Here is a 24,032-nt window from a genome sequence, read left to right as displayed (position 1 = left end):
GACATCATGAAGAATAAGCTCAAATAATCTCTTCATTTGAGTAATGTACTTAGTAAAACAATACATTAAACCTCTGACTTGAAATCAATCTTCATGTTAATTTGCTTTGCTTATTGGAGACCATAGTTATCAAAGGCTCACGTGTATAGAAAGAGCCCTAAAATCGGTTATCAGAAAGAAAAATAAACTATTGACACGGCATGACATGACATCGTAATAATGGAAAGGATAAAGTAATAGACACAAAGGAAACACGCCCAGCGCAAATCTTCATCTCCACATTAATTTAAGATCTCATTCCAATAATCCCTTAGGACTTCTCAACAGGCGCAGCAGCAGCCTCGGGCTGAGAAGGAACAGCAGCGGGCTGAGCAGCGGGCTCAGTAGCAGGCTCAGCAACAGCAGCAGGGCCAGGGGCAGCGGCAGCAGCCTCAGTCTTACCCTGCTTCAAATCCGCCAGACGACGGGCCTCGGCGTGGATATCGCGCACCTGCTTATCGGTCTGAACATAAAAGTCGCGCAGCTTCTGGCCAGAGGGGGACTCCAGGGCCTTCTCGAAGTACGAGCTCAGGCCGCGCCAGCCATTGGCTGCCTTAGTGGAGATCTGATAGTCGTTATCGATGCCCTTGGCGCGCTCGGTGGCATTGTACTTCTTATCGAAGTTGGTGAGCGCGGTCGTGAAGCGGTGCGAGACACCGTGCTTCTTGTCCAGCGCGATCGCCTTCATGATGGCATTGTCGCTCACTACGTACCCGTGCGCCAGGTACTCTGCGACGATGCGCGATCGGGGCTTGTCTTCTTGCGCGATGTGCTCCTCTTCCCGGGCCTCGGTCTCCGCGTCGGTGACATGGGATCCGCCTATTTCTTCGATGTTGTGGGTTGCTTCAACGTGAACGGCAGAAGTGCCCAGTTGGGTCTGGTCTAGGAGGAGGGCAGTCTTGGCTGCGCTGTTTTAGAAATTGCGTTAGTTTGTGTTGATGTGGGCTGATTGCGGGCTGAAACTGGGTGCGGGGTAGCTTACGCCTCCTTTTCGAACGTCACAGTGGCGGACTTCGGAGCATCGGCCTCCCCAGAGACTGGGGTGATGGAGAGGGTGACAATCTTTCCGCTGTTTTATGTTAGCACTTGGTCAAATAAAAAAAATCATTGTAATAATGTACCAGAAGCTGAAGAAGTCGCGAACCTCCTTCTCGGAGGTTGTTGACGAGATGCCAGAAACGTGGACAGTGGAATTAGCCATGATGTTAGGTAGAGGATAAAGGAAGAATCTTGCGAAGGAATCTAAACATCTCATCATTCCCTGGTGGGATGCGACTATTTATCTAAGGGGGCCACTGCGCCACAAGGTGACGTGGTGACGTATGGCGGGGCTGTTGCACCGCCTCACGTAGTTAATTTCGTTCTGGTTTCTTCTACTCCGTAGTGTTTGTTTCATTGGACTACATGGTCTTCAATGGGGCTGCCTGAAATTGCTTTTCACATGTCAGTTTTATAATTTCGATGAATGTGTTTGCCTGCAAACCTAAGATAAAAATGTTGCGCAATGCGAAAGAATGATATGGGTTGGAGTGGAAATTGAAAATCAGGCCTCAATGATTCTCTCAGATGGTGTGGCAGAAGCCTCACTGGCCGAATCTTCCTTTTGCCTCTTCAAAGTCTGCTCCAGATCTCGGACCCGCCTCCTCAGCTGCTCATTCTCCCGCTTCATGTATTCCACTTCCAACTTGTGATGTGCAGCCTCCTCAAACCGCGACAGGGAGTTTCCGGGTGAATGGCCTTGCTGGGTCTGTGAGACCGAGCTCCGTTGTGGGTATATGTTGCTGTTGTGAGGGAATGAGGATAGTGACCCCATAGAGGGTCGGCGAGAGGTGAGGGATGGCTCGCGACTGCGAACCGTTCGAGAATGGTCCGGGCGATATTGAATATCCCGCGAGGGAGCAATTCCAGTGACACTTGCAGACTGCTGGCCCTGGCTTGCTGAAGTATGTGAACTGAGACTCGAATTGGATCGGTTTCGTCGCGCGGAGTGAGATGGGGTTGAACTGCTGAGGGCGGGTGATGCCCGCGCACCATCTGCCTCGTTAAAAGTTGACGTGGAGGATGTCGTCGATGCAACAGATGCTGTCTGCTGGCGAAGAATAGATAGCTCTCGAGTCAATCGATTCACCTGCGGAGAGTTTTGACGCGTCAGCAGTTGAGGGGTAGATATACTTTTGGCGCTCTGGGATCCCACTTACAATCGCTTCTTGCTCTTTCTCAAGCACTAGATGGAGATCCGAAGGCGTCAGCGGCTGAGGATGACGCAGTGGCCCTTGTTCTGTTAGTCGGGGAGCTCATCAAAGTGACGCCTGCCACTGGCGACTTACCCTGAGCGGTCCTTGTGATGCCATAATCCCCCGTTCCAAGCGGTGGGCTTCCTGGGGGCGGAAGTGTTACAGAAGTATGGGAACTGTGTACTGGTTGTCGGGATGTTGGAGCCTGCGATGCCATAGCGGGTGCCGTCGTTGCTGCAGGAGGTTGTGCCATAGTAGAGTCGGAAGCAGCGCTCAAGTCAGGAGCCATGGCTGTCAGGTATGTTCTGATGATATTGCTAAACGTTAAGTTTGCTTTCCCGCACTCGCAGTCAGCATGTAAGTCGCAAGGACTGAAGTATAAATGTTTCAGCCTTGAGACAATAATCAGGAACAGTCAGATCCTAGTCCAGAATTAGATCAAAACACCCCTTGATGCAATTCCAGGGATATTCTTGAAACATACCAGTTATGGAGGGGGTCAAAGGCCTGCTCCTTCAGGGAAAGGAATCGAGAAAGGCAAGAGAGAAATCCGAAAAGTTGGGCTTCTCTCTTGCCGTGAGATGTCTTATCCTTTGTCGCTTTGATTGGGCCGTGCCCGTAATCTGCATCTACTGGATGTATGTACGTACATGTACATGTACCTACGTTGTACTCCGTAGCTCTAGATAACATGGCATTCCAGACATATTGGATGAACATTCACACTATTTGTCTTGCGAAAAAGATCGATACGCTACAATGACTGTCGGATAGGTGTCTCATGGCACATTCCATGAATATATATGTTAATCTACTGGCAAACATCCAAATGAACGGGGATTGTACAGAACAGACATGGTGCTCAGGCCCACTTTGCGGCATATTGGATGTCTCAATTAGAGCTGTCCAATAAATCGAGCAATAATCGACCCAAGGGCCAATACATTGTTGATCGGCGTCTTTAAGCTCCTGCCGGTTCCTGAACGTCATACCCATCATATTATAGATGCTGGACTTGCAAAACAATAAACTCCACTGCGGCACTGGCCCGGGAGACGATCTGCATGTTACATAAGCCTGCCAACAGCCCGCCGTGAAAGAGGTAAACAACTTCGATCTCACGAGATCGCTGTGGATTGTGCATTGTGTATTGTGGCAGTGAAGTCTTCCAAGACCTGTCAGGGTCTCGGCTTCTAAGGTTGACTCTCCAGATATCCAAGCTTGTCGCTTCAAACCCTCACTTAATGAAACCATGGCCCGATCCAACGCTCCTGACGCTACCCACATTCCACACATCCTGAAACCACTTGCTCCTTACGTCAGATCGCGCCAGGAAACCCTTCATATCCGCCAGGCACTGACGTCTTATCTTCGCTCATTTATCGAATTCAACGATCAGTCAAGCGATCTTGCTCAATCCCACCTCTCCCTGTGCGCGTCGACCGATGCCGTTACCAATGTCAAACGCATCCCTGCCGATCTTCCTGGGCTGAGAAAGGATTATCTCAAGGCATTGGCAGCCAATGTTGCCGCCCGCAAAGAGTTCGCCTTGGCGTCTGAGGATGTCGCCTCTTTAAGGCGCCAGCGGACGGCCCCGAAAGCCCCTTCTGACGATGCTGATATGCAAGAGCCCGGCACCGAACTTCGCGAATACCTTGCTCTCCTACGCGATCGACGCCGCCATACCAAGCTGCAGGTGTTTCAGAATTATCTTGAAGAGATTAGAACCCGCGATTCGGGGAGCGTGGAGGACGTTGGCAATAATAGCGAGCAAATTCTGTTGCCGGAGGCAGATGCGGAGGTCGGGCGCAATGACACTGAAACGGGCTTGGATGAACTAGTGCATAGCCTCGAGAGAGCAGTTGTCTGCGCGAGGGCTCAATTGGACCGCCAGAAGCAATTATTTGAGAAAGCCAAGGCACAGCATGATCCCCAAGCCGAGACTGCAGATACCAAAGCACAGGCATTACAAAGGACCCGGGATGAGCTAGTACAATGGGTGGAGGAACGGCTGGTTGGTCAAGGGGATCCAGATGAGAGTCTGCTCCAAGAGCTTCCTCCGGAGGACATCGAGGAGGCCCAGCGAGGGCTAGAGAATCGCAAGATACAGATTGCAGAGCAATATGCCGCATATCTACAAGCCCGGCGAGATCTCCTCGACGCCGCGTCCAGAGCTTGTCAGCCAGTCAATTTGACCCAGAAGCCTCCGTCACGAACAACCAACAAAATCGAACTTTCCACAGCAGAAATGCCACCTCCTAACCCAATCGACGTTCTGTTATACACAAACGAAACCCTGGTCCCGCTATATAAGAGTCAGAAGTCGCTGGCTCTCCAGAGATCCTATCTATCCGGGTTACTGTCAAAGGAAAAATCCACGACCCTTCGCGCCCTCAATCGTCTGAGCGATGAATCCCACCTACTCCCCGAATACCCCATTCTCGCCCGCCAGCCGCGCTTTAAGCATACTCCTACTCTTGGCTCGCGAATCCAGACACAGACCTCCGAGCAGACCCCGGATGAGGTCGTTGGTCTTGCTGAGGCATGGGCATTTGCCTCTAATGCTGCAGCTGCCAACGGAAAGGAGTTTGTTCAGCAAAAGATCGCATTAGGTAATGAGGTTGCGCAGGACGCCCGACAAACCTTGGCTGAAGTATGTAAAACGCTCAATCAGGACCTCGATGAGGTCATGCTGGAGGGTCGGCAGAACCGAGATGGGTCGGATTTCTGGGCCTCCGAAACTCGCTCTCCAAAGGGGATGTCGAGGGGTGGTGGGTCTCGGATTGAGAAACAACCGAGTGGTCCTTGGTCACGTCTGAATGGGAGAGTAGGGGTTGCGGAATAATTGTACAGTGATGTATGTAGTATAATAGCTTTTTTAAATGTACAATATACCATATACTCTATCGGCTCATTACAGCGTAATCCAGCTATGTGCGTTGGTCTTTTGGTGTAGCTCTCGAGGTTGTTGGGGTTTGTCCGACGGAGTAAGAGGATCATGGAATCGAACTCATACATACATACTCAATTCCATTCTAGCGCGATAGTTTACTTGGTAGTAGTTGCTATTATAGAGCTTGTTCTGTTCGCCTGTGAATTCTGTGGGTTGTTTTTAGTATCACGATTGGATGGTATATGAGGGAGTAAGAGCTGAATATATATAGAGTATCTCATTTGTATATTCTTTCTATTCTCCACGAGTAGGACATATCACTACAATATCTCTGCTAGAAATGCACATACAGCCTAGTATACCAATTGCAGCAAAGCTATCGAGTAATATCCGAGGTAAATTGGCTAAGCAGTCGCCAAGGTTGGGGGTTTACCCAGAAAGATGAGTATAACAACATCTATAGATCTCTCATAGCATTCATGTCTCTCGCGTCTTTATCCATGATGCTCGGTTATTAGTTAGAGCTGTATATGTACAAAGCCTATCTTTGGCACCCAAGTATTGTCAATATATACTCCCATTCTCTAGCAACCATCGATAGGCTCGTACTTCTCGCCATATCCACTAGTCTGAACAATGGTATACCAGTAAATGACAGCTTCCTTCCTATATTTGCTATGCATTTTCCAGTGAATCTTTAGGATCCACCGCTATCAACTTCGGTATGCTTATCCCATGCAAATGCAATGGCCATAGAGGCATCTAAGTTTTCGTTTTTAATGACGGCAATGTCAGAACGGACAACATTAGCACCAGCGCCATCGTGTCGCCAGTCACAGCCGATGTAAGGTTGCCTTTTTCCAGCCAATCTACTGTCAATTAGGGTTGTGGTGGGAGATCGTAGCTCGATGTTGAGAGATAAGAGATAGGGTTGAGGTCCGGCATCGGCATTTCCAAGATTGTCTGGAGGGATATGATGTTCTTGGAAGCTCCAATTGCCTATACACTCTACATCTTCTATATACATGAAAGGTAGCTATGGCAATAGACAATTACCAAGGCTTTAATTAGTATACACCGGGGCATACAATTTAGTATAAGAAAGATAGCCGAGAGATCGTCTCCACATCCAGGTTTGACTCATCGCCACCAACTGAAAAAAAAAGAGATTATAATAAACAAAAAAAGGGGAATAATGAAGCAAATATAAAACCCAACCTCTTCATACTAAATTATCAAGATTCATTATTAGATCCTCCCGATCTACGCTGGTATATAATCCCCAATATCCCCCGGCTTTCCCTCGTTGGTCTTCAAAAGTGGAGCCGTATACGGTGGACGGAACAAGCCAATTAGCGACTTCGAGGCGGAAAAAAAAGAATCCCAGCAAAGTGTAGACTCATCCTCAACACATCCCTCAGCAATTGAAACATTACCTTCGGTGCGCAATGGCTCTCGCTGCTCGATGTGGGCAGGCGGCCGCTCTGCTGCGCCAGCGCTGCATTGCTGAAACCCGACCAGCACTTTCTCTGCGCGCATTCTCATCTCAGTCCGTCCGTTCAACGGCCTCCACACTACGCCTGCAGAAGATCCCCACGGCTCGGTCTCAGCAGCTCCGTTCTTTCTCTAGCACATTGAACCGCCTGGCTGCTGAGAGGCCCCCGGCTGCTGAGTCTTATCTCGCTAGCGGTGCTGTGTCGGCAGGTAGCAACCTCGTCGATGTCAAGAAGGTCCTCGTCATTGGCAGTGGTGGTTTGAGCATTGGACAAGCTGGAGAATTCGATTATTCTGGTAAGTTGCAATCACTTGGAGATGAAATTTTCGATCACATCGCCCTGTCAGTCCCCATGGGGGTTGCGTCTGCACGAGAAGCTTTTCTGTGGGGAATACAGAGAGCTTGAAAAATGATCGCTAAAAATCAATCTAAATGAGAACTGTAACTAATCTTTTGACTGTGCGATAAAATAGGCTCTCAAGCACTCAAGGCTCTCAAGGAAGCTGGCGTCCACTCGATCCTGATCAACCCCAACATTGCGACCATCCAGACCGACCACAAGCTTGCGGACGAAGTCTACTACCTCCCCGTCACCCCCGAATATGTTACCCACGTCATTGAGCGCGAGCGCCCCGATGGTATTCTCCTCACCTTCGGTGGTCAGACTGCCCTGAACCTGGGTGTGCAGATGAACCGCATGGGCACCTTTGAACGCTACGGTGTCAAGGTTCTCGGCACCCCCATCAAGACCCTGGAGACTAGTGAGGACCGTGACCTCTTCGCCCAGGCCTTGAACGAGATCGATATTCCCATTGCTGAATCGACCGCTGTCGAGACTGTCGAGGACGCTCTCAAGGCTGCCGAGCAGGTTGGATACCCCATCATTGTTCGGTCTGCTTACGCCCTCGGTGGCCTGGGTTCTGGCTTCGCCAACAACCCCGATGAGCTCCGTGACTTGTCCTCGCGCTCTCTGTCTCTGTCTCCCCAGATTCTGGTCGAGAAGTCCCTTAAGGGCTGGAAGGAGGTTGAGTACGAGGTTGTCCGTGACGCTGCCAACAACTGTATTACCGTTTGCAACATGGAGAACTTCGACCCTCTCGGAATTCATACCGGTGACAGTATCGTTGTTGCCCCTAGTCAGACTCTGTCTGATGAGGAGTACCACATGCTCCGCACTGCTGCTATTAAGATTGTCCGTCACTTGGGTGTCGTTGGCGAGTGCAATGTCCAATACGCTCTGCAGCCCGATGGACTCGACTACCGTGTCATTGAGGTTAACGCTCGTCTTTCGCGTTCCTCCGCCCTGGCTTCCAAGGCCACCGGTTACCCGCTTGCTTATACCGCGGCTAAGATCGGGTTGGGACATACTCTTCCCGAGCTCCCTAATGCCGTTACTAAGACCACCACTGCCAACTTCGAGCCCAGTCTGGACTATGTTGTCACCAAGATTCCCCGCTGGGATTTGAGCAAGTTCCAGCACGTTAACCGCGACATTGGCTCCGCCATGAAGTCGGTCGGCGAGGTTATGGCTATTGGCCGTACCTGGGAGGAGTCCCTGCAGAAGGCCATCCGTCAGGTTGACCCTCAATACCTTGGTCTCCAGGGTGATAAGTTTGATGACCTTGACGAGACTCTCCGCAACCCCACTGATCGCCGCTGGTTGGCTGTTGGCCAGGCTATGCTCCACGAGAACTACTCCGTTGACAAGGTTCACGAGCTGACAAAGATCGACAAGTGGTTCTTGTACAAGATCCAGAACATTGTGGATTGCAACAATGAACTCAAGGAAATCGGCAGCCTCTTCGGCCTCAAGCAGGAGATCCTGATGAAGGCTAAGAAGCTCGGTTTCTCCGATAAGCAGATCTCTCTCCTGGTTGGATCTACCGAGGATGATGTCCGTGCTCGCCGTAAGTCCTTCGGCATCACTCCTTGGGTTAAGAAGATCGATACCCTTGCTGCCGAGTTCCCCGCCGATACCAACTACCTCTACACTACCTATAACGCTTCCTCCCACGATGTTACCTTCGATGACCACGGAATTATCATTCTTGGCAGCGGTGTGTACCGTATTGGTAGCTCCGTTGAGTTCGATTGGTGCGCTGTTAACGCTACTCTCTCCCTCCGTGAGATGGGCAAGAAGACCGTTATGATTAACTACAACCCCGAGACCTACTCCACTGACTTCGATACCGCTGATAAGCTGTACTTCGAGGAGCTCAGCTACGAGCGTGTCATGGATATCTACGAGCTCGAGGCGTCTAGCGGTGTCGTTGTCTCTGTCGGTGGTCAGCTTCCTCAGAACATTGCCCTCCGCCTGCAAGAGAGCGGTGGTGCTACTATTATGGGTACCAACCCTCTGGACATTGACAAGGCCGAGGACCGTCACAAGTTCTCCTCTATCCTCGATAGCATTGGTGTTGACCAGCCCGCCTGGAAGGAACTGACCTCTGTCGCTGATGCTGAGGTCTTCGCCGACACTGTGGGTTACCCCGTCTTGGTTCGTCCCAGTTACGTTCTGTCCGGTGCCGCCATGAACGTCATCTACGGTGTCGATGAGCTCAAGGAGAAGCTCTTGAACGCCGCTGCCGTTTCCCCTGATCACCCCGTTGTCATCACCAAGTTCATCGAGGGTGCCGAGGAGATTGATGTGGATGCCGTCGCTTCCAACGGTAAGCTGCTTGTCCACGCTGTTTCCGAGCACGTCGAGCCCGCTGGTGTTCACTCCGGTGATGCCACCCTCGTCCTGCCCCCCGCTACCCTTGAGGAGCCCATCATGGCCCGCGTCAAGGAGATCGCCGAAAAGGTCGCTAAGGCCTGGAACATTACTGGCCCCTTCAACATGCAGATCATCAAGGCCGACCAGGAGGGTGGCGAGCCCGCGCTCAAGGTTATTGAGTGCAACCTGCGCGCCTCTCGCTCCTTCCCCTTCGTCAGCAAGGTCCTAGGTACCAACTTCATCGACGTCGCCACCAAGGCTCTCGTCGGCCGTGATGTCCCCGAGCCCGTCGACCTCATGAAGGTGAAGCGTGACTACCTCGCTACCAAGGTTCCCCAGTTCTCCTGGACCCGTCTGGCTGGTGCCGACCCCTTCCTGGGCGTCGAGATGTCCTCCACCGGTGAAATTGCTTGCTTCGGTAAGGATCTGATCGAGGCATACTGGTCTTCCCTCCAGTCCACCATGAACTTCCGCGTGCCCGAGCCCGGCGAGGGTATCTTGCTCGGCGGTGATACCAACCAGCCCTACCTGACCAGGATTGTCGACTACCTGCACCCTCTTGGCTACAAGTTCTATGCCGTCAACCCCGAAGTCAAGGCTCACATCGAGTCCACCGCCCAGAATGACGTCTCCGTGAAGCTGATTGAGTTCCCCAAGAAGGACAAGCGTGCTCTCCGTGAAGTGTTCCAGAAGTACGACATCCGTGGCTGCTTCAACCTTGCCAAGACCCGTGGCAAGACCCAGCTTGATGAAGACTATGTCATGCGTCGCAACGCTGTCGATTTCAGCGTGCCTCTATTCATGGAGCCTAAGGTATGTTCAAAGAGCTGATACTCCATAATTATTCAACTTGCTAACTGATCCTCTACAGACTGCCCAGCTCTTTGCTCAGTGCATGAGCCAGAAGCTGCCCCGCGCCGAAGGAATTCCCTCCGAGGTCCGCACCTGGGCCAACTTTGTCGGCGGCAAGGCACTGTAAATCTCTCTTTTTTGCACACAGTGACAGAAGAAGAGAAAAAAAACCCCACCATGTCGAGATTAAGAGAGAGGAAGTCAACCTCTCTTTTCCCCTCGATATCCCATATGGCCTCCCCAGGTCCTCCCGTCATGATTTTCCAATATAGGACAGGATTCAAACTTCCTGTACGGTGTAGTGGGTAGGGCAATCTTGTTGATAGATGGCGCGCATTGTCCTTTTGGCCTTTTTTAATTATTGTACTCGGATTGGAATATTGTCTTTTCCTTATGAATCTTCGAATTGTTCCTCGTCTATACTCTCTGCTCTACGGCCGATCCTATACGAATTTGACCTTTGAGATATTTTCCGTACTCCATACTTGTGCATAGCTATATTCAGGGTCCTATCATTATTCATTTCCAGGGGCTCAGCCACAATATTAGTTTAGGCTAGGAGGGGCTTGAGCCTCCTGTGGGCGCCAATCAGAAGGACGTTGATGTCTCACTTGAAAGGGCTTGATAGGGTCCACGGGTCCTCGTGACAGCAATCTTTGCCGACCTTTGCGACTAATGACTTCTATTCTATTGTCCTTGAGCCATCATTTTGTTGCCTTCAAATGCCACCTTGAACTTCTTCACCTTCAAGATAGCCTAGGTCTTGACTGATGCTTGTAGGTCACAACCATAGGCCCTCAAGATCTGTACCGATATGTCTTTGGTTCCTTACCACAGCCCTTAAACGAAATTACTTGTCAGTGCCAAGTGCCAAGTATAGCGCTTGTATACGAGCGATGCTTGGCTTGCGGAACTCTGTAACTCTTTTTAGGCCCATCGGGCACGCTAGTCATGAGCTAACATAACAGTGACTGTGAAAAACTTCCCCTGCTTCCTAACTCCTTTTCTTCTGCCCAACCCTGTTCTCTCTATTCTCACAACCTTGAAATCCCTCATCTTCGAATCCTGCAAATATGCGCTCATCTTGGTTCCTCGTTTCTCTCCTAGCGGCTCTGACTACCGCTGATGAGCCCAGCACAACAACCGTCAGCTATTTCGGAATTGACAATCCCTACGGCGCCAATATCGGCGCCTACTCCAGCATCGCAGCCCGAGTTGCTGGCATCGACAAGTACGCCACGACCTATGAGATCGCCTGCATGGCAGGCGCATCCAAGTGCGCACTGAACCGCCCCGCAACCCTGATCCAGGGCGATGCGACTTACAGCGTCTCCCTGGAAGTGACTGTCGTGACCAAGGGTGCGACTGCTCAAGCGACCGCAGTCGAGTCATGCAGTTTCACCCGCCTTTCTGAATCTGCTCGTTGCACGTGGAAGTATGAGTACACTGCCTCCGAGGGTGATCACACCATTTCCGATTCCACCTCGAGCACACAATCCATCCCGTCGTATTCGGTTATTTATCACCCTCTTACTGTCACCGATGGTATCTACGCTTTCAAGGCTAATGCGACGGGTTCGACTACACCGGTGAAGATTACTCCTACTGCTTCTACTGCTGGTGCTGCGGCTGCTGCCAAGCCTCTGATCACTGCTGCACCGTTGGGCGCTGTTGCTGCTGCTGCTGCTTTTGCGGCTATGCTCTAGGTCTTGAGTTTGGTTCTTTTCATGTTCTTTTCATGCCTGATGTTTAATTTATTGGGACTTGAGTCTCTGGGTTTATACACTTTGAATGAGCTATGCTATATGTCCACCTAGTAATTTACCTAAATAGCGCCTCGAATCTGATTCTTTTTGGCTCCAAATATTCATCTTGATTGGTATGGCTTTCTGCTTAAAAGGATTTGTAGGAGTATTTCTTTGCCCGATTCATACCATGTCGCGACTTTGCATATAAAGATAGAGCTGGTTTCTAGCTTCTGTTAAGCTGAATTGGCAAGCAGTAAAACCACAAGGGAAATCTCAATGTCTTCCATGTGACTGCTCTTTATTGTGGTATGTTGGAGATTCTATTAATCTTCCACTATTAATGCCAAGATATTCAAATACAATGGCGAATATTCACCGCCCTGCCCGTGTGGACGACTATCCACTCTAATTGTTATATCTTCAAACATTCTTATTCCTGTATTCAGATCACCTAAAATGGCATCAAGAATTGCACTACCTTCGGTAACGACCAGAACGGTCCCACAGCCTGCCCCCAATGGCCTGGGTAACGGTCTGTTTGCGACAGCCGACATCAACCCCGGTGAAGATGTTTTGCACATCAAAACACCATTTGTGGCGGTTCTTGATTCCCCACGTTTAGAGGACACTTGTGCTGGTTGCTTCGGAAAGAGACAGGTAGAAACTGGAAATGAGTTAAAGGCTTGCACGGGATGCCGTGTCGTGAAGTATTGTGATCGGGTGAGTTGCTAATGGGATATACGATATACTGTTTGCTGTCTCATATTTCTTGTCCTACCAAAGATTACTGGTTTGATATTCTAATATTTGATTTAGGTATGTCAATCTAAGGACTGGAAGTTCGCGCATTCTCTTGAATGCCCCATCTTCAAAAAAGTCAAGCCTATGGTTCTTCCCAACAATGCCCGTGCTCTCCTACGTGTAGTACTGCGCACTGCGCGTAGCAAATACGACGCTGAAGAGTTCAAGGTCTTTGATGGCTTGGAGACTCATATCAACGAGATATCAGAGAGCCAAGGCCAGCTTGATAGGATTAACCTGACGGCAAGAGCTGTCAAGAATTACTCAGGGACGGATGTGGATGAAGGAACTATCGCTTCTTATGCTGCCAAGGTAATTGGTTTTAGCCTTACACCTTTCATCGCGGACTTTTGTCTAACTATATCATAGCTTGATCTCAACTCCTTCAACCTTACCACCTCCATGTATGACCGCATTGGCCTCTACATGCATCCATATGCCGGCCTGATCAACCACAGCTGCGCCTATAACTCCACTGTGGGATTTGATGGTGAAGAACTATACGTCAAAGCTATGCGTCCTATCAAAAAGGGCGAGCAAATATTCATCTCCTACATCGACACCACGACACCATACGATATCCGTCGCAACGAATTGAAAGAACGCTACTTCTTTGATTGCCAGTGCACAAAGTGCCAGATGGGAACAGATACCATTGAAGACCGGTTCTTGTCTATACCTGAAGACATGACTTCCCTAGAGACAGCAGAGCGTGAAGCCCTAGAACTCATGCAGAAAGCAACAGCAACCAGCACAGAGCCAGCAGACGCAATCGAGAAATTAGAAGCTGCTATGCACAAGCTCCATGAAACTGCGCTATGGCCTCTCACCCGTCAGCCATATGCTTCTCTGCGCGACAAGCTCATCATATCTCTGCTAACGGCTGGTAAATTCACCCGGGCATTCATCCACGCTGCCATTCGATACCTGCGAATTGATCCTGTTGTCTATGACAAAGCCCATCCAATCCGACACATCCATGCATGGAGCCTAGTCAGGCTTACTGTTTTTATTTCTCAGGAGGGCTTCCAACCTGACCCCAAAGACCCTGTCCAGATTCATGACTTCAAGCTGAACTTTCACTACTTGATATGGTACATTCTCGCCGAACTTACTAGCACCCAAGCGGAGAGCTGCACCGTGCCTAGCTTCAAGAGGCTTGTTGGAAATCAGTTTCTGCAGGTTCACAATGAGTTCAAAGCCAATGGCATTGATCCTAGCAAGACCAAAGCTGTTCTCTCCGCTGAATGGAACAAGCTTGAACGTCTTGTTGATAAGGCTCTAGAGAAAGAGTGAAATACTCTAAGCCATTTGTTTATTCTACAAAATTCGATCAAACTGCAACACCGCCAGCCCTAATTGAATAGACCCATAACAAGACAGTAGTGCCCGCGTGCTTAATAGTCCCCCACCTCTTATGCATGAGATGGCAGGAGCGACTACGAGCCGATGCCATTTGTATACTTTGTCGCCCCTTCGGCTCTGAAGTCGGTCGACCCTTCCTCTTTGGGCCGTAAACAGCCCGCATCCCATCCCATTTCTCTTCTCTTCTGCTTTTTTCTTTCTCCCTTCACTTCCTCTTCACTTTCCCTCTTCCTTTCTCCTTCTTTTTCATTGCACACAAAGGCAATTTGATAACCAAAACAACTTGCAAAATGGATGCCTTCGAGATGGTTTCCTTGTCGGGCCTCTGGTCCATGGAGAATGGACCTCCGACTTCCCGTTCTACCGATGAGGTTTGTGTCTCTCTCGAGACAGGTAGTTACCCCCGCTACGGGCTCAGCCGTCAGGCTGCGACCTCCTGGTTTGCCGACATTAGGATTCCGGTGATTCCCCCCACTTACCAGCAGATCCCAGGGTATGAAGCCCACCGTCAGCGACAGCAGGCTCGCGCGCTCATGGGCTCGATTGCGGCGCGCCGGGGCAAGCCTACCCCCGCCCCAATCTTGATCCGTGGTGATGCTCCGAGTCTTCTGCCGCGCCGGCGACGTTGGTAAGTCCATTTAACTTAATTTTTACCTCTTCCAGCCTTTGTTTTCTTGGTTTAAGTTCCATCCCAGTTCTTCTCGCTTCTTTCTCGCTTCACATGTTCTATCTAAGATGGATTGGACTCAGCTGACTTTTGATTCTGATAGGGTCCCTGGGTGTCGCTTGTGCTGGTGACTTGGCTGGAGCCAGAGTTCGGCAGCTAGCCAATAAGTGAACTTGGATTTTTTCTGGGTGAGCTTTCTGCTAGTGCTTTCGGTGAAGATGGTAAGGGGGGGGGTTTCTGTAGTGTGGGGGCTGATGCTCGAGGAGGAGTTGACTGCCCATTGGTAAGGCTTGTGTCTCTCTGGTTTAGTCTTCAGTTCTGATTCCTAACAATATGACATATAGGCCTCGTGGCTTTAAGTTCTGCTCCCTGGATTGGTGCCGAAAGCTATCAGAAACGCCTTTATCGATAGTTTCTGCAGCCCGAACCATGCAGAGGAAGTCAAGAATAGCAGATCCAATAAAGATTGCCTTTGACCACCGGGTACGAGCTCGTCAACTGGTAATTTCATCTCTTCCACCTATAGTTTGGTTCCCAATGTTGATTCATCGATGTACAGTTGGAGCTTGGTTAGGTAATATCTCCGGGGCTTGGTCTGGTTTTCAGTACGAGGTGCACGCAGTATGGTGAGTCTGATGCCTCTCCAGGGCTCATATGTACTTCAAGCTCTGACTCTCAAGGACCGAAATAGTTTCGCCACCTCTACGATATTCCGCTATCGCCAGCCTTTACATGAACCAATTCCCATGCAACACCTCCTCTTTTACGAATTCGTCTTTTCTGCGCTGCCCCGTCGCAGCTCACATGTGGACTGCTGAAAATAGCTATCATGCCAGACGCGCCAAAATGACTACAAACGGAACCTATCCTGTCTGCTCTGAGAACTGCAGTGATCCCAATACCTGGAAAAAGCAAATTGCTACTGGCTGCTGTGGGGTGATTGGACTAGCTACTCTGGGGGCTGTTTTGGATTGTCTGGAAAGACAGAAGATAATGAGCAAGACTCGCGGCTTAGAACAGAAGTGACGGACTTTGTGTCGGCTAGACAGACAAGCCCCTAGTGCTGATGAGAGAGTATATAGCTTTCTCCAGGACAGCAAGAGAGAACAAATCAAAATATACACATCCATGATAACCGAGAAAGCCGACTACCTACAAACCGTATTGGGCAAGGCAAAAAGCTTGCCCGTGAGTCTCCCCTACTTCCAGGCCTCCTCCTAATATGGGCTGCCGGGTCACGTAGGCGGTAGCCGCCCACGGCACCACGGTGAGGTGGAGGTGTTTATGTATACTGTGACTGCTTGCGGTCCGCTTTGAACATAACTAGTTCATATTCTCTTTCCCTAAGCTACTAGTACTTCAACTTTTGTAAAGCAACCCAATCTACAAGGCAAAGCTTCATGAATTGCCGCAAGCAAGCCAACATCGGTGCGATAAACTTGATCCCTTTCTCATCTAATAATCCTCTAAGACGAGACTCAAATGTATAAGGACGTTTCCATTTACCAATATTGATAAATACAGGAGTAGAAGGCAAATAATCAATCGAACATACAAGGGCGTTCATATATACAGTGTACAAAACAAGTCATAAAATATATCACATCAGACTTGTTCGCCCTCCAATCTCATTGGCAGCCTCGCCGTTGGGCATCTCGCCATTTCGGCCGGCCACAAACTCACGGTAGATTCCTTGGAGACGTCTAAGCTCAGCTGGGGGAAGGGAACCACGCGTGGTTGCCAATGAGCGCTCAACATGTTCCCAGCGGACGATGATATCCTCATGCAGCTCGTCTGCATCGGGCTCAGTGCCGTTAGCCACCGGGGCCGCGGCGTTGTTCGCACCGGAAAGTCCCTGCTCGAGCTGGCGCTGGCGGCGACGTGAGTTCTTGATTGCCTCTAGCTTGGCTGAAATCACTGCTGGGGCTGGCATGGAGACAGACCCAGATGCTTCCTCTGAAGAGGAATAGAGGAACTGGATGAAGGACTTGCTAGAAGCATTGGCGGAGGAGTTGGACTTGGAATTGGGCTTCGCTGCATCGGTAGAACGGTCACCTAGCGTGTCGTGGACTGCCTCTAGATGGGCGTTATACACGACAGCCTGCAGATCTGCACCAGAGAATCCTTCGGTCTGGGTGGCAATATCACCAAAGCGAGACGTGACTTCGTCACTCATCTTGAGCTTTTCACTCACAGATCGGATGATATCAACACGGTCTGCATGGTTGGGCATGCCGCAAAGAAGGGACTTGTCGAGACGGCCGGGACGAAGGAGGGCAGGATCGATCAAGTCGGGTCGTGATGTTGCTGCCAGCACATAAACGCCAGAGAGGCCTTCTGCGCCGTCCATTTGTGTCAACAACTGGTTGACAACACGGTCTGTGACACCAGTGGAGTCATGCCCACGCTTGGGTGCGATACTGTCGAACTCATCAAAGAAAAGGACGCAAGGGCGAGCGGCTTGGGCTCTTTCAAACAAATCGCGAACACTCTTTTCACTGGCTCCGATATATTTGTTCAAAATCTCGGGACCCTTGACACTGATGAAGTTCAATCCACATTCGCCAGCCACTGCGCTAGCCAACATTGTCTTACCGCATCCAGGGAATCCATAGAGAAGTAAACCAGACCGCAGTCGCAATGGGCACTGTGCGAAGATCGGGGCATATTTTGTAGGATACTGCAAAGTTTCCAACAGCATCTTGCGAGTTTCAAACAAACCTCCAACAGACGAAAATGTGGTTGTTGACGAGGTAAGAGTAACATTTCGAAGAGACGCTGGGGTAAAGTCCTTCAAGGCACTTTCAAAGTCCTCTAACCCTAGAGTGATCATCTTCGATGTTGCTGTCAGATCTGAGACAGAGCGAATGAGGGCCTCATTCCGCGCACGAGCAACGAGAAGCACAAGATCACCGGGCATATACCCATCGGTTTTGCCGGCCAGTTCTAGATACTCGACATCCCTTCCAATAACAAATCCATCACCCCCAGAAGAGCTTGGTCGGCTCCCCGGATTTGAAGGGTCCAACCATGAATCTTGTGTTGAGGAGCTTGTGGCCCTCACATGCCCATTTAAGCTCTCCGTGGGTTTATCTTCGCTAGTAAGTTTTTCCAAAACCTTTCGGCGTCCTTCCTTATCAGGGGATCTCATATTGATGATCTCACGGACGACATGGCCGCCTATAATAACATTATTGAGGGACTCTTTGGCCTGTGCAGTGGCCAGTAGCACAACAGAGGAATTCAGCGCGCAATATTCTCGAACCATAGAGCAGATAACCTCGCTGTTCTGGCGACTGCGGCCATTGTCACCACCCACCTGTAATTCAGTCTCCGCTGGGCAGAGCTTGTCAAGGTCTTCAAGGATCACGACTGACTGGCCACCAAGACGCGCACACCATGATGCGGACATGAAGAGGCGATTCAAGGTCTCTTTGATGTTGGAAATACGTGTTTCATCTGTCACGAGCTTGCGGCAGGAGAAATACTTGACATTGAAGAGATGATCTCGTCTTAGGCGATGAGCCAGTAGATGGGCAAGAGCTGTTTTACCGGCACCAAGACCACCGGTCAGCAAGATAGACGACGACTTTGTTAGATTGTTCAATGACTGTTCAATGAGAGAATCAATCCCTACTAATTCAGGGGCAGTTTCTGGAAGAGGGTCCTCCATAGGTAGCGCCTGCGAACTAGGGTCAAATGGCTTGGGGATTTCAGCCTGCACTTCAAGATTCAGCTTGGCTTCGGAGCCTAGCAACCACCCAAACATTGACTTTGTTTCGTCAGGAGCTCCCTTCAAAGGGGGATCAAAGCGAATAATAGCACCATCGAACGAAGAGACTGAAGGGTGATAGTCAGATTTGGGTATAATCATTCCATCAGTCAAAGGTCCCGAGAACAGCCCTGTGTCGGACCCAGTGCTGCCGTAGATGACTTTGAGGCGCTCGGCTAGGGCATCGCGAGATGCCGTAGTGTCGGCACCGAACTTCAGCCCGTCCTTCTTCTTTAAAGAGTCGCCTATGAAAGGATAGACTTTGAGGGTCTTGACTGCCGAGCGATGCAGTGGTGGGGGTGCTGCTTCAACTCGGATGATTCCTCCAACCATGTTCTCTGCACCAAGGGCCGTGCACAACAAGGTGGAAAGCGCCACATGCCGATTGTCAGGAGCCTCCTCCCATGGAAACAATTTAGCCACGAGCTTGGTTGCAGGGGCACCAGAATCATTGGACTTTTGCTGTTCAGCCTGAGCAAGTTGCTGTTGGGGATCTGGTGGGGGTTTGAGACCGGATGGCTGGACAACCGACACGCATGCCCAAGTCGCTCCGCGCAGCTCATGGCTAGCCAGCAGATCCGGATCAACCCAAATACGAAGGCCCTGATTTGCGTCATCTTCTACTTCCTCGTCAAAATATTGAGTGGTCGCTGAGCGGTCTACGCCTCTCAAGTAGAGGGAGCCTCGTGTACTGGAGTCGGACCGACCACTCTTCGGGCGTACAGTGCTCGAAGCACTCCTCCCACCAGCACTCCTCCTGCTGCTACCAGTAGCGCTGCGGCTGTCAGCCCGAGAGCTTTTACTCGTCTTAGATCGAACCTTGGGAGCCACTATGACTTCTGCATCCGGCGCGATTTTGGCGAAGGGGGAGGTATCTGGGGGAGCGGGTGTAAGAGAAGTGACGACAATATTGGCGGTAGATGTGGGAGAGAGATGCAATGCGAGTGGGTGCATATGCATCGATTGAGCCGCATTGTATGTAGGATTGGGTAGAGCGCGAATTTGTGACAAGAGGTTAAGCTCCAGGAATGTGGCATGGAGCTCAATGACTGGTTATATCGAGTAAGTACCACTCTAATTATAGCTGCTTGTAGCTTGTACATACTCTCCCAGTCTTCTGGTGTCAATGGCTCGATGTTTATCGTATGTGCAACGGGTGGATCGAGGTGGATGAACAATCCGACCTGCAAGTGTTAGCGCCCCACGTGGGTAATGACGCACGGGGAGTATTGTACCTTCTGGCCTTCTGTGAGACCAAGGAGTCGCCCAAAAGTAGTATCAAGCTCAACGGTGGATACTTCCTGCTCCCTGGAATATCCACTGTTGATACCGTCCCTCCCAACGACAGGCGCAAGCCTGCGCTTGCTCGGCATACCCGTCCAACCGAGGAAGCATGATTGCTGCGGAGGAGCTCCATTGGCCTTTCCGGAGGTCGATTTATATTGTAATTCGATAATAACATTCTGAGCAGTCTGTTATAGCTAGAAGTTAGCCGAAGATAACCTACGGAAACAGAACAACTAGCAGACTGACCGTGTTTGCATTGACCAGCAGGGCGACCAGCGACGGCGGTAGATTAACAAGACAGTTCTTTAGGGGGATAAGGGCGACTTCGGCCGTCGCAGCAGGCTTCTTGGGCGCCATTTTGAAGCGCTGAACGATCGTGGACCCCGGAAAGACAAGGAGGAGAGCGAATCGTGAACTCGTAGAAACGCGACCCCGGACTCCACACTACATCTCTCTTTCGCCTCGGCCCGATGACGAGTCATGTGATATATTGTTAGCGGATAAAGTGATAATCCGTCGGAATTGATACCTTTCCTAAATGGGTTAGTCCCGTTTTTGAGCGCGTCCCGACCTCGCGTTCGCGTTTTACCCAGCGAATTTGGGGCTCCGATAGACACTGGACGGACCCTCTTCCTTATATTCTCTCCCGATCACACTATCCATTCTTTGCGCTTTCAATTGAGCGCACTTTGCTATTATGTCTCTCCTTCAATACCCCCCGCCTGTGGATTATTCCGCGCAACTGAATAGCTTCAAGGATTTCCTGAAGGGGTTCAAGACCTTCCAATCGTCTTCGGAAGCCGCTGCGACCGAGGCATTGGAGGATCTGAACATCGACGACGGGACTAGTGATGAATATGATTTCATGGATGATGCCGATGAGACCAATGGGGCAAACACCCGAGGAGCAAGGAGGCACCGGGAGCCGAAGCTCAAGTACATGCAAATTCTGCAGGATATCGCAAACCGGGATAAATCTAATATCTTGATTGAGTTGGATGACCTGTCAATTGTAAGTATCAATATGAGCCCCTCTGACTAAACTCTAGCTTACAATGTTGGTAATAGTTCGAGAAATCCTTGCCCGAGGGAGAAGACTTGAAGCTCGTCCAATCTATCGAAAAGAACACAAAACGCTATATCGATGTCATCTCTCAAGCGATTGATGCGGTTATGCCCAGGGAGACAAAGGATGTCACGTATGTCAAATCTGTTTATATGTGAATGCACAGACTGCTAAACTAATTATCGTGCAGATTCAAAGACGATGTGCTTGATGTGATCATGTCTCAACGCGAGAAGCGGAATGAGACTATGGAAACTGCGATGGAGGCCGACATGGAAGCTGCTGCGACTGCCCCATCGATGTTCCCTCCGGAGCTCACCCGCAGATATACTGTCAACTTCAAGCCCCTCACACCCTCAGGGTCTAGCGCCGAGCGCGATTCCAAAGCTCTCGCCGTCCGTTATGTACGCGGTGAGCACATCGGCACCTTGATTACAGTCCGCGGTATCACCACCCGTGTCTCAGATGTCAAGCCAGCTGTACAGATCAACGCCTACACTTGCGATCGCTGTGGTTGCGAGGTGTTCCAGCCCATCACCACCAAGCAATTCCTCCCCTTGACCGAATGTTTGTCGGAGGAATGCAAGAAGAACAACTCGAAGGGTCAGCTCTTCCTGTCGACTCGTGCATCGAAGTTTGTTCCTTTCCAGGAAGTGAAGATCCAGGAAATGGCCGACCAGGTCCCTGTGGGCCATATTCCTCGCGCTTTGACTGTTCACTGTTACGGCGCTCTGACTCGTCAACTGAACCCCGGCGACGTTATCGATGTGGCAGGCATCTTCTTGCCCACTCCCTACACTGGTTTCCGGGCTATTCGCGCCGGCCTGCTGACTGACACATACTTGGATGCCCAGCACATCACACAGCACAAGAAGTCCTACAATGAGGTGGGTATGGATAGCCGTACTCTTCGCAAGATCGAGCAACACCAACGTTCCGGTAATATGTATGAGTACCTTTCACGGTCGATTGCACCCGAAATCTACGGACACCTTGATGTCAAGAAGGCATTGTTATTGCTCTTGATTGGCGGTGTCACGAAAGAGATGGGTGACGGCATGCACATCCGTGGAGACATCAACATCTGCCTGATGGGTGACCCTGGTGTCGCCAAGTCCCAGCTTCTTCGATACATTACTAAGGTTGCCCCTCGTGGCGTGTACACCACGGGACGAGGAAGCAGTGGTGTCGGTCTCACCGCCGCAGTCATGCGAGATCCCGTCACAGACGAGATGGTGCTGGAGGGAGGTGCCCTTGTTCTCGCTGACAACGGTATCTGCTGTATTGATGAGTTTGACAAAATGGAGGACTCAGACCGAACAGCTATTCACGAAGTGATGGAACAGCAGACTATCTCCATTTCCAAGGCTGGTATCACAACTACCCTCAACGCCCGCACTTCCATCCTCGCAGCGGCCAACCCGCTATATGGTCGCTACAACCCTCGGGTGTCACCTGTGGAGAACATTAACCTACCCGCCGCTCTGCTCTCTCGTTTTGATGTCATGTTCCTGCTTCTGGATACCCCGTCCCGCGAGGGCGACGAGGAGCTGGCCCAACACGTCACCTACGTCCACATGCACAACAAGCACCCGGAGAGTGAAGAAGCTGGCGTGCTATTCACTCCCCACGAGGTCCGTCAGTATGTTGCCAAGGCACGCAGCTACCGTCCTATTGTGCCTACCAATGTTTCCGATTACATGGTTGGTGCTTATGTGGCCATGCGCAAGAGACAAAAGATCGATGAGTCCAAGAAGAGACAGTTTTCCCATGTCAGTCCCCGTACTCTGCTCGGCATTGTTCGTCTTTCGCAGGCACTTGCTCGTCTTCGCTTCAGTGAGGAGGTTGTTCGCGAGGATGTCGATGAGGCTCTGCGTCTCATTGAGATCAGTAAGGCTTCTCTATACAGTGAGGGCGAGCAGGGTAGCGACAACACCCCATCTAGCAAGATCTACAATTTGATCCGTAGTATGAAGGAGAGTGGTGCCGCTGCCATTGGAGATGGAGAGGAAGGCGAGATGAGCATGAAACGTATTCGTGAGCGTGTACTGGCCCGAGGCTTCACTGAAGATAACCTCACCATGACTATCGATGAATATGCCGAGATGAACGTAAGTGTGGCTAACTCCCAAATGTACCGTGCTTTTTTACTAACAATGTTCTCTATAGCTCTGGCAAGTCACTGGCAACGGCACGCGTCTGCTCTTCACTGAAGTCGATGACGATATGGACATGTAATTGTGAAAGTCTCACATTTTGTTTTTGTTTTTGTTTTCTTGATGTCGGACTTCTTGTACGTGTTGAAGATGCATGTGAAACTGGCTAAAATTAAGGCGACGGGTGTTTGGGTATATTCTTGGGGAAATGGAGTCGGTTATTATGATTTCGTGAGATGAATTAGGAAGATCTTCTCAGTCTACTTGTTTAATCTACATTTACATGCTAATTCTCCACTAAAGCAAATTCTTTCCATTAAGGAGTGACCCATGTACACATGCAATCCGCCAGAAAACCCGCCAGAATATCTCGCTATAGGTTCCGCTTGAGCCTACTGCACTACCCCTTTATCTTGTTTGATCACTCCCACCACGGACCAATATTCTAAGCCGCGCACTGGTGTTGAAGCCTGACCTCGTTGCAAAGATCGGAAGGAGCAGCATACGGATCATCACACGGGGTGTTGCAAGCCGTGTACTCAGGAACGAAAACAAGGAATTCATAGTTCGGCATCGGCAGGCGGAACTGATGGTGCAAGTCGTTGTTGTACTGAGATGCCTTGAAACCAGCGCGGCAGGCGCAGTGGAAGGATGTTCCCGTGTTGATGCACGAGGTGGAAGGGTCACATCCGTTCTCGCCTGAGATGGGGTTGCAGGTGCCACACTGGGGCCCTGATGTTGGGTCAGCGGCCACCAGGGAGGCAGTCGCGAGGATCAAGGTGATGATGGGGAAATACATATTGATGGATGATTGGGCTTGTAGATCTGGTGTCTTGTGTCTGGGGATTGGTTTCTGATGGCGTTATCTTTTGCTGGGAGATTCGCCATCTTATATACTCGTTTCCAAGGATCTGTATGCTTAGGCGAATCCTTAAGCTTCA

General features: G+C 50.4%; 11 protein-coding genes across 11 annotated transcripts; 7 read left to right on the top strand and 4 right to left on the bottom strand.

The window, feature by feature from the left end:
• Positions 1-310: 310 nt before the first annotated feature.
• Positions 311-1,240, bottom strand: vip1 (putative actin cytoskeleton protein (VIP1); the record flags this gene model as incomplete). The annotated part of the gene is made up of 3 exons (XM_039076711.1): positions 311-947; positions 1,022-1,108; positions 1,161-1,240. The coding sequence occupies 3 exons, from the start codon at positions 1,238-1,240 to the stop codon at positions 311-313; spliced, it is 804 nt and encodes a 267-aa protein (XP_038925467.1).
• Positions 1,241-1,582: 342 nt separating this feature from the next.
• Positions 1,583-2,562, bottom strand: LCP9604111_8554 (uncharacterized protein; the record flags this gene model as incomplete). Its single annotated transcript, XM_039076710.1, has 3 exons — positions 1,583-2,167; positions 2,238-2,311; positions 2,367-2,562. 3 exons carry the CDS (start codon positions 2,560-2,562, stop codon positions 1,583-1,585), a joined length of 855 nt encoding a protein of 284 aa, XP_038925466.1.
• A 963-nt stretch (positions 2,563-3,525) lies between these two features.
• Positions 3,526-5,118, top strand: LCP9604111_8553 (uncharacterized protein; the record flags this gene model as incomplete). Its single annotated transcript, XM_039076709.1, has 1 exon — positions 3,526-5,118. One exon carries the CDS (start codon positions 3,526-3,528, stop codon positions 5,116-5,118), a length of 1,593 nt encoding a protein of 530 aa, XP_038925465.1.
• Positions 5,119-6,614: 1,496 nt separating this feature from the next.
• On the top strand, positions 6,615-10,356 carry LCP9604111_8552 (carbamoyl-phosphate synthase (glutamine-hydrolyzing) CPA2; the record flags this gene model as incomplete). Its single annotated transcript, XM_039076708.1, has 3 exons — positions 6,615-6,957; positions 7,135-10,190; positions 10,249-10,356. 3 exons carry the CDS (start codon positions 6,615-6,617, stop codon positions 10,354-10,356), a joined length of 3,507 nt encoding a protein of 1,168 aa, XP_038925464.1.
• A 946-nt stretch (positions 10,357-11,302) lies between these two features.
• On the top strand, positions 11,303-11,935 carry LCP9604111_8551 (uncharacterized protein; the record flags this gene model as incomplete). Its single annotated transcript, XM_039076707.1, has 1 exon — positions 11,303-11,935. One exon carries the CDS (start codon positions 11,303-11,305, stop codon positions 11,933-11,935), a length of 633 nt encoding a protein of 210 aa, XP_038925463.1.
• Positions 11,936-12,433: 498 nt separating this feature from the next.
• Positions 12,434-14,074, top strand: LCP9604111_8550 (S-adenosylmethionine-dependent methyltransferase; the record flags this gene model as incomplete). Its single annotated transcript, XM_039076706.1, has 3 exons — positions 12,434-12,697; positions 12,794-13,090; positions 13,148-14,074. 3 exons carry the CDS (start codon positions 12,434-12,436, stop codon positions 14,072-14,074), a joined length of 1,488 nt encoding a protein of 495 aa, XP_038925462.1.
• Positions 14,075-14,433: 359 nt separating this feature from the next.
• LCP9604111_8549 (uncharacterized protein) lies at positions 14,434-14,775 on the top strand (the record flags this gene model as incomplete). The annotated part of the gene is made up of 1 exon (XM_039076704.1): positions 14,434-14,775. The coding sequence occupies one exon, from the start codon at positions 14,434-14,436 to the stop codon at positions 14,773-14,775; it is 342 nt and encodes a 113-aa protein (XP_038925461.1).
• A 253-nt stretch (positions 14,776-15,028) lies between these two features.
• LCP9604111_8548 (uncharacterized protein) lies at positions 15,029-15,384 on the top strand (the record flags this gene model as incomplete). Its single annotated transcript, XM_039076703.1, has 3 exons — positions 15,029-15,093; positions 15,155-15,311; positions 15,370-15,384. 3 exons carry the CDS (start codon positions 15,029-15,031, stop codon positions 15,382-15,384), a joined length of 237 nt encoding a protein of 78 aa, XP_038925460.1.
• Positions 15,385-16,410: 1,026 nt separating this feature from the next.
• pex1 (AAA family ATPase peroxin 1) lies at positions 16,411-20,226 on the bottom strand (the record flags this gene model as incomplete). Its single annotated transcript, XM_039076702.1, has 4 exons — positions 16,411-19,631; positions 19,688-19,766; positions 19,818-20,054; positions 20,116-20,226. The coding sequence occupies 4 exons, from the start codon at positions 20,224-20,226 to the stop codon at positions 16,411-16,413; spliced, it is 3,648 nt and encodes a 1,215-aa protein (XP_038925459.1).
• Positions 20,227-20,566: 340 nt separating this feature from the next.
• LCP9604111_8546 (DNA replication licensing factor MCM7) lies at positions 20,567-23,173 on the top strand (the record flags this gene model as incomplete). The annotated part of the gene is made up of 4 exons (XM_039076701.1): positions 20,567-20,881; positions 20,938-21,068; positions 21,126-23,046; positions 23,105-23,173. The coding sequence occupies 4 exons, from the start codon at positions 20,567-20,569 to the stop codon at positions 23,171-23,173; spliced, it is 2,436 nt and encodes an 811-aa protein (XP_038925458.1).
• A 363-nt stretch (positions 23,174-23,536) lies between these two features.
• Positions 23,537-23,890, bottom strand: LCP9604111_8545 (putative adhesin; the record flags this gene model as incomplete). Its single annotated transcript, XM_039076700.1, has 1 exon — positions 23,537-23,890. The coding sequence occupies one exon, from the start codon at positions 23,888-23,890 to the stop codon at positions 23,537-23,539; it is 354 nt and encodes a 117-aa protein (XP_038925457.1).
• Positions 23,891-24,032: the final 142 nt, after the last annotated feature.

Source organism: Penicillium roqueforti (genome assembly GCF_015533775.1).
Source record: "Penicillium roqueforti strain LCP96 04111 chromosome Unknown scaffold_34, whole genome shotgun sequence".
NCBI lineage: Eukaryota > Fungi > Ascomycota > Eurotiomycetes > Eurotiales > Aspergillaceae > Penicillium > Penicillium roqueforti.
This window is presented reverse-complemented; position numbering and strand designations above follow the sequence as displayed.